General features: G+C 41.8%; 1 protein-coding gene across 1 annotated transcript in view; it reads left to right on the top strand.

Annotated features, from left to right (window-relative positions):
- Zrsr2 (zinc finger (CCCH type), RNA-binding motif and serine/arginine rich 2) overlaps window positions 1-8,831 on the top strand; it is a 24,492-nt gene extending 15,661 nt beyond the window's left edge. The window contains exons 8-11 of the mRNA XM_005409158.2: window positions 1,364-1,577; window positions 4,674-4,729; window positions 5,517-5,626; window positions 8,188-8,831. Of these exons, the coding sequence (XP_005409215.1) occupies window positions 1,364-1,577; window positions 4,674-4,729; window positions 5,517-5,626; window positions 8,188-8,813 (1,006 nt within the window). The 3' untranslated portion in view covers window positions 8,814-8,831. The remainder of the gene's footprint in view (window positions 1-1,363; window positions 1,578-4,673; window positions 4,730-5,516; window positions 5,627-8,187) is intronic.
- The last annotated feature ends 271 nt before the right edge of the window (window positions 8,832-9,102 follow it).

Raw genomic sequence — 9,102 nt, 5'->3', positions numbered from 1 at the left:
TTTTTTTGTATAGGTAATCAAACTCAGGATTGCACTTGCCAGGCAGGCATTGTGCCACTGAGCTATATCCCCAGCCCCTAAAATATTTTATTTTAAGACAGAATCTTGCTAAGTTGCTGTGTTTCCCGGGCTGGGCTTGAACTTGTCATCCTCCTGCTTCAGCCTCCCAGAGTGTGGGGATTATAGGCATGTATCACTCCGCTGACTTTTGTTTTTGTTTTTATTTCTGGCATTAGTGTGGATGGACTATGTGTGCTAGGCTAGTTCTCTATTGATGAGCTACATCCCCAGCCCTTATCTTACTGATTTTAAATTTGAGCACTGACCAGGACATTTTTATTTATTTATAACTTTGAACTGCATATTTTTTCCCATTTTAGGAGAAGGAAGTAAATAAAACGATGTAAACTCACAGAAAGGGTTAAAAGAATTACTCAGGCATAACCAGGTCAGCTTATTCTTCCTCAGTGTAGCTTACACTTTGAAAAGAAAATTGTTCTTCACAGGGGTTAGCTACCTTCATGAAATCATGTTTACTATTATACTCGCCAGCGAGCAGGCACCGGACGGTAGGCTGACTTAGGGGTGGAGCCATCTTTTCTAGCCGTGTGACTGGGGCAGATGTGTTTCTCTCAGTTTGAGCTTCCTACTTTGAGCAGTGGGGAAAGTGCTAGCACCAGCTGTCCTGGCAGGTTGTAAGGGTCAGAAGGGACAAATGTAAGAATAGCATGAAAACTGTAAAAGGCTGTACATAGACAAGATTGAAATACTCCACCAACTGGAAGTTCTGAGATTATCCTATTCTTTAATCACGTAGGTCACTTGAGGATTGTGTAGAACCAGGCTTGTGCTGTTAGTTCTCACCGTCCTCCCCAGGTGCCACGTGGCATTTCACGCCTGTCACCACACTCTGTTACGACAGTAGGCCTTTTTCTTCCTGTGGCTCAACATAGCAAAGGTTTCTGAACTTCATCCAGAGGCACCTGAAAGGCATATGTTTTTTTTGTTTTTTGTTTTTTTTTTTTTTTGGTTTTTTTTCCCTGGTACCGGGAACCGAACTCACGACCTTGCGCTTGCCAGGCAGGCGCTTTTGCCGCTGAGCTAAATCCCCAGCCCCCTGAAAGGCATATGAACTTGAAAATCATCCCTACTTTCACATTTTAATAAGAAAGCCAATATATTGGTGAGTCTTAGGACCGTTTTTTGAAGTGCTGAAACTTGGCGTCTGAGTAAGGTTTGTTAGCTTACAGTTAAGTCAAAGCAGCTAAGTTTCTTGAGTCTTGACTCTCAGAGTTTCAAGCAAGCTTTCTATTTCTGCTTTTTAACTACTGGACTAGTGAATTCGCTTTTCTTTTGTGCGCAGGTGTTCACGTAAGCATAACTTCCCCACATCGAGTCCCACCCTTCTTATTAGAAGCATGTTTACAACATTTGGAATGGAGCAGTGCAGGAGGGATGACTATGACCCTGATGCAAGCCTGGAATACAGTGAAGAAGAGACCTACCAGCAGTTCCTAGACTTCTATGATGATGTGCTGCCCGAGTTCAGGAACGTGGGGAAGGTGATTCAGTTCAAGGTGAGTGCGTGTGTGGAGGAGGGGCGTGGTGCGCCTCACCCGCAGTGATTGATGTGGGGAGAGCTGGGGCCCTGTTGTTCACCTGGGTGGATTGTGCACGGGTACGTGCCTGGCATGGGGTCAGCCTGCAGAGCTTGGGAAATGTCACCCCCCAGTCTCTACTGATGCTGATATAAACTGTTTCCCGAGTGCTAAGGTCTAGGTTGGAAAGGACCCTTCATTTATTCATTACCTTTGTGCTGCAGCTCTTTGCCAGGTTTCAACTCTCGGTGTGAGGTTGTCTGCATGTAGTTACCCAAGGCTTAGTTGCGACACTGCCTGTGTCTTTCTCTGTAGGTGCCTCAGCTATAGCTGAGGGGTTTGCACTGTGGCTCCACTCAGAGTATGCTGGTGCATCGTGTTGATGCCGCCTGCTTGCTTCTTCTGCCCAAGCAGCGTGCTTTTCTCTGGAGCTACACAGGCACATAGATTATTTTCTTTTTGTCTTTTTGAGACAGGGTCTGGCTATGCAGTCCAGGCTGGCCTTGAGCTCACTTTGTAGCCTAGGCTGGTCTCAAACTCCCAGCGATTCTCCTGCTTCAGCCGACCCAGTGCTGGGACTACAGGCTTATGCCACCACGCCCAGCAGGGACATAGATCTTGATTCCTTCTTTTCCCTCACATTGTTTATAATCATTGATTAGTTTCAGTACTGAACGTGGTGTCCCTTGACCATGGTTTGTGATGCAGCATACTAGGTGAAAAGGAGGCCTTCAGATGCCAGAGAATTATTTTACAGTATTTCCTAAGCAAGCATACAGCCAGAGGCAATCTCTGCTGTTCCTAGGCCTCATTAGTTGAACCCTGACATTGTGAGCCCTCCTACCTTATCTGTAATTTGATCAGTTCTAAATGCAGATGCCTTTGTTACGTAGAGCAAGGAAAATCTCTCATAATTTGGAGAAAAACAGAAATGAAGAAACTGTGGCTTTTTTCCTGCTGCTCGAAATGACAATGGGAATTAGAACAGCAAAGAAACAGAAATACTCATGAAATTCAATGCTCTATTTCTGTCAACTGATTTCAAGATTTTGAAACCTTCTTTTCAAGTCTTTTTAGCTCTTAATCTTTTGTTTGTGTAGCTTGTGCCTTCCTGTCTGGGCATTCCTCATCACAAGGAATAGCTGCTAGAGGGCAAGTGCCTGGTCACACGCAGCGATGACATGTGGAAGAGCCAGCCATGGAGGCAGTGTGGCTTGACCAGCCCTGTGCTCTCAGCCACAACATCTTCCCTCTGAGTGCTCTCTCCTTGTCCTGAAAGGGAGAGGATTTGATCCTCAGTGGCTTCCCTTATGGGAAATGGGAATCCTAGAGCTTTCAAAACTTTAGATGGGTTAATGAAAATCACACCATAGCGGGCCGCACCCACTAACTAGGAAGATTTTGTTTTGCCTTTGGTTAGAAAGCTGGTAGTATGGTCAAGCTCATGCTAATCATTTTGGCGATTACAAATGGAAAGCTATTTAGTAAATTTTTAATAGGAAAATTTTCAGAACATGGAATTCATTAGGGAAAATTAATAATGGGTCCTTAGGACCACAGTATTAAATGATCTTTAAGGTCCTTGGCATGACTGACAGGCACTCCTTTTATTTACTCTTTTATTCATTCTTCCTTCCTACGGATGGCATTGCAACCTGTAATTGAGAACAGATTCTGCCCCCTTTTGGATGCTCTAATAAAAATATTCTAGAGCAAATTTGTAAAATTATTGATTCATTTTAAAGATCAAAGCTAAATAGTAGTAGGAATATTTGAGGACCTTTTTATGTACCACTATATAAAAACAAATCAAACTTGTCATTTTTGAAGGTAAGTGATCAAATGTTCAACCTAATTAGTGATAGGCACAGTGCATAGGAAAATGAGATATTATTCATGCCTATTGGCCACCAAGTTATAAGTTCTACTAATCGCAAGAGTAGGTGAGCATGTGTGTGTTAGTAAAACCACTCCAGAGAGCAGTTTGCCAAGGCATAGTGAAGTGGAAGATATGTGTAACCTACAGATTGGTATGCTGCTCCCGGCCCTTGCACCCACAGAGATGTGTGCAAGAATGCTGACCACAGTACTATTTGTGGATGGAAAACTGGAAGCATCTTGGACAGCCATCATTAGAGGAGCAGATACATTAATTTGTTAATTTGATTTATCTAATATATGCTAGTTGGCTCAGTTAGTTAACATTATTACCTCTTGGAAAAAAAGGAATGTGGAATAAATACCACTTATATAAAATTTTAAAACATTTAAAAAATAATACGCATTTCTTACTAGTGCATATATGTTTCTTTGTTTTGTTTTTTTGAGACAGAGTCTCGCTATGTAGTTCAGGCTGGCCTTGAACTCGCTATATAGCCTAAGCTGGTTTTGAATTTGCAGCAGTCCTCCTGCCTCAGCCACCTTAATGCTGGATTACAGACATGTGCCACCATGCCTGGCCTGCATATACATTTCTTTGTGTACATGTGCATAAATATGTGCATATGCGTTTTCCATAGTAGACACATTTATATGTATGATACATTTATATTCTGGCATACACATGTGTATATGCTATATGTGCATATATATATATATTTGTGTCTGCGTAGATCTGTATATGTGCAGTGTGTATTTGTGTTTAAAATATGCAGGCTATACCCAGCTTCCAGATAGTGCCCACTTATGCGACAGAGAATAGGACAGAAAAGCTTCAGCTGGATTTTCAATGTTTTACATATTTAAACATTCTCAGTCTGGAAAATATTAGTGTTGAATCTGGGTAGTATTCGTTTGGGGTGATTTACATTATCATATTTTTATACCTGTGAAACATTTCATATTTCTGGGAAAAAAGACAGACCTAGATCAGCAGAGATCAGATAACTGAGGCCTCTAGCACTGTTATGTGCTGATGTATGCTTAGGCTCCAGAGTTGGCTACTGTTACCTCTTTTGGAATCTTTGACTGGTGATTAATGACTCTGGGGAATGTTAGCCTGGACAAAGAGCATTTAATGACTGGGTGGTTTCTCTTTAAAATTTTTTAATGATAGCATTCTTCATTGTTCCTTAGGTTAGCTGCAACTTGGAACCTCACCTGAGGGGCAATGTCTATGTTCAATACCAGACGTAAGTATTGTGCACACAAATGTCTTCATGTTTTGTCATAGTATGGTATTTTGTTTTTGTTGATGTCTGGGACTTTTCCACTGAATAGATAGCTTTCACAGGCATAATATTTTCAAAAATATAAATATTAAGAGCTGATACAGCAACAAAGAAGGGATTTGAAAATAGTACATTTGTGTTTCATTCTTTGTATATAGTACTTGTGTAGTTTTGAATCTTTCACAACATGGTTATATTATTATGTATATACTTTTAATAATTAAAATACAAACTGAAAATGGATAATTAGGATAAAGAAGATAAAATCTAAAGAGCCAGAGATTGAAGCCCAGAATAATGTTAGTGTGTGTTTGACCCGCTACGAGTGGTTACCGTATCGCTTCTGCTCCTCTTGCTGTTTGCCTAGTCACACTATGTCTAATGGGTTCAGTTAAGCATGGTAATACGGAGCACAGCAGACCTAGCTGAGAAAGCAAAGGCACTAACAATGGAAAACACCTCTGCAATTTTAATGGTCCAGTCTTGGATTAGGAAGATTCGACTCAAGCCAATTTCCATGCATCCAAACCTCTCAGCGGGTTAGTGAAAAAGGTTCCTGAGTAAGTTGTGAGTGAGCTGCAGGAGCCTGAATGCTGTAGTAAGGACTCATTGGCAGTGCAAAAACAGTGAACTTGGTGGTCCTACAGTAAATGAATAAAGCTGTTAATTAATAATAGGGTCGGTCTACCTTAATAGCATAACTGTGATGAGTTGCTGTAAAGCGTATCCTCTGATTCTTGGTTTAAAGGGAAGAAGAATGCCAAGCAGCCCTTTCTTTGTTTAATGGACGATGGTATGCAGGAAGACAGCTTCAGTGTGAATTCTGCCCAGTGACCCGGTGGAAAATGGCGATCTGTGGTAATGATTTTTCCTCAGTTGTCCCACTGTTACATAAAGGGATATTCTGGGGGTAGGGGGCACCCTTACGGGATGAGGCATAGCTTTTGCTTTATGCAGATGAGCAGACATACTAAATAAAGGACACTACAGTTAAGATCTGTAACAGACCTTGTGGGTCACTTTATAGGTGAAGTGACTAAGTTCACAATGTATCAGTGACAGAGTTGGGGCTACAGCTTCAGTCTTTTGATCTGCAGTCTGAGACACTGGTCTGACAGTTCAGGAAGCCTGAGAAGTGTCTTTAGGCAGCCTCATCGTCCTTGTTGCCGTTTCAGAGCTGTTTTCTATTCATTGGCTGTCTTCACATTGTTTATTCCATCCTTGTCCCTAAGGAATATTCCACTGTCATTACCACCACGAACATTACCTGTGGGTGGCATTTCACACCTTACTTAATTTCATGCCCGTGGCCCTGTAGGATCAGTTAAGTGTGCATTCAGTGTGTTCAGTTAGACTGGCTCACTGGACAGTGGCAGCCGAAACAGGAAGTGATTCGGCATTCCAGTGCACTGTGCTGGCTGGAGAACAGCCCGCAGCTTCAAAGGCCTAGTCATTTTCTGATTTCTAAAAGTGGCCTTGGCCGAAGCAGTGTGGAAGTCCCCCAGATGAACAGGTAATGCCTCAGGGGTGCATTTGTCTTTCCCTTTACTTGTATTTCTTTGCTCTGTGCTTTCACCTGCTGAAAATGTCTTAGTAAAAAATACATAATTTATAAAGTCTGAATCTTTAGTAGCTTTGTCTTTTTTTATTTTAAAGAGAAAAGAACAAAAACAATAAAAAACAAAACAACACAAAAACTGTAAAAATGATACACAATTTCAAAACAAGATAATAGGAAATCAACAATGGTTGTTGTATTACGTATTGTTATCTTCAGAGTAGTTGCTCAGGTTACCAGATATAGGTATGCAAGACTGATCGAATAATTAAACATTAACTGTTCCTTTCAATAAACCAATAGAAACTAGTAGTACAGTTATCTTAGCTATCTTGCGCATCTATACATACTTTTTTCCTTCTTTTACCTTTTCTCCTTTCCCTCATCCCAGTTGTTCTTCCTATTGAGCAGTTTGTTTCCCTTTCACAATATCTATGGTACCTTTCAGATTTTATTTACGCTTTCAGGTTCTTACAGTAGGGAGACAATACGGTGTTTACACATGTGGGTCTGATTTATTTCAGTAGCTTTGTCTTAATAGATGCTATCATTTAAAAACCATTATTTATCAAAAGTGAAAAAAGATTTTAGAATTCTTTGGCTTCAAACCAGAAGCACCCTTATATCCTAAGTTTAAAGGAGATGAAAAGGATAGAATTGTTTTACCCACCAAGGCAGTTACTTGTGCCCTTCCTGGGAGTCCAGTCATTGATTGCAGTGAGGTACTTCTGACTTGGACTGCCTCAAAACAGGACACTTTTTTTAAATCACAGATTTGTTGTTATGCTCAGTGATTAATGATGAACATCTTTCTGTGTTTTTGTTATTGGCCATTTGTATATCATCTTTGGAGAGAAGTCTGTTCTGATCCTTGGTCTATCTTTAGTTAGGCTTTTTACTGAGTCATCAGAGTTCTTGACTTACTCTGCATACAGGTACCTGATCACAATATGATCTGCAGATACTTTTTCCCTTTCTGTGTGCTTTTCACTTCGTGTCCTTTGATGCACAAGAGGTTTTGTGAAGCTTTTTTTTCTCTCTCCATTTAGGTCTTTGATACAGTTTGCATTAATTTCTGTAGAGTGTATGGTACGGAGGTATTTCATTTTTAACTGCTTTATGTATTTGGGGAATTTGCTGTTTTTTTTTTTTTTTAGTTTGATAGTCCCAAAAAAGATTACAGCTACTCGAAAAGATCTGAGTAGTTCAAATAGATTTAGCTTGCCAAGAATCTTCTGTACTAAAAGCACTTTGTAAATTTAAGGCCAGTGTTTATCATCTTATTCTTAAAATGTAGAGAACATGCAGCATCCTCTACCTACGCTTGGCCTTCTCCTTTGCCCAGTAGTTCCATTCTGCCATCACCATGCCCTCAAAGCATGTGGCCACATGGACCCTGAGGCCTGGTTCTTTCATTTTAATAAGGGATGAAAATGGTCACTCAGTGGATGGAGCTTTAGGAAGGACAGTGTGGTCACCACGTTTTCTCTTTTTTTTTTGCGGTACCGGGGATCAAACTCCGGACCTTGCGCTTGCCAGGCAGGCGCTTATGCCACTGAGCTATATCCCCAACCCTACCACGCTTTCTCTTGCACTCTGCACTACAATAGGGATACAAGATATTCTGGTTAATTAAAACTTCAAATTTGTTACCTTTCCAAATGCCATTTACTGGAGCATTTGAATATTTTTGGAATTCTGGGTACTACATTATTACTTCAGTCTATGTAAGCCCCTTTTAATTAATAAAAGGAAGGCAATAGTTGAAACTTATCCAGCACCCGGAGTGCCCCATTGTGAAAGGGTAAATGCCACCTTTGGAACGCACGGCAGTGACTGTCATTTTATCACCACCATGCAGGTTTATTTGAAATACAACAGTGTCCAAGAGGAAAACACTGCAACTTTCTCCATGTGTTCAGAAACCCCAACAATGAATTTTGGGAAGCTAACAGAGACCTCTACCTGTCTCCAGATCGGACTGGCTCCTCCTTTGGTAAAAACTTAGACAGGAGGGAGAGGGCAGGCCACCATGAGGATTACTATGGCAGGCCCCGGAGGAGGAGAAGCCCTGGTCCAGACCATTCCTACAAGAGAAACGGGGAGTCCGAGAGGAAGAGGAGAAGCAGTCACAGGAGTAAGAAATCTCACAAACACACAAGAAGTCGTGACAGGCACAGTTCCCGGAGCAGAGGAAGAAAAAGGAACCGCAGCCGCAGCCGGGGCCGGGGCAGGCACAACCACATCCGCAGGGGCCGCCGGAGCCGGAGCCGGAGCCGGAGCCGAAGTCGCAGCAGGAGTAGAAGCAGAAGCAGAAGCAGAACCAGAAGCAGAACCAGAAGCAGAAGCAGAAGCAGGAGTCGGACCCGCAGCCGGAGCCGGAGCCGGAGCAGGAGCAGGAGCAGGAGCAGGTCTAGGTCTAGGAGTCGTGGTGGCAGGAGGTCAGACAGTAGAGACAGAACTGTTCGGAGTCCCAAATCCAAATAAAGCCGTTTTGTTCTAAAATGATTGTGTATCTTACTTATTATGGGTGCTACATACCTGGAGAGAAGGTTATAAGCTTAGATGGGTTCGTGAGTCTGGGCCTGGAATCCCATTTAAAAATACTTTTATTCTTTGATAATTACAAAGTGTATTTAGTGTAGAAAGCCCAACAACATGAACATTATTTGTCGTTCTAACCCTGAGAGAGAATTAACCCCAGGGCGTTGTTCCAGTCCTTTTGGCTCTAGTTGAATGTCTGTCACAAGAAAAAGTGTTTCTTCAAGTCTTGTTC

This window comes from Chinchilla lanigera, unplaced genomic scaffold (genome assembly GCF_000276665.1).
Source record: "Chinchilla lanigera isolate Chin_1 unplaced genomic scaffold, ChiLan1.0 scaffold00118, whole genome shotgun sequence".
In the NCBI taxonomy this organism is placed as follows: domain Eukaryota; kingdom Metazoa; phylum Chordata; class Mammalia; order Rodentia; family Chinchillidae; genus Chinchilla; species Chinchilla lanigera.
The sequence above is the reverse complement of the archived record's forward strand: the minus strand, read 5'-3'. Positions and strand labels throughout refer to the sequence as shown.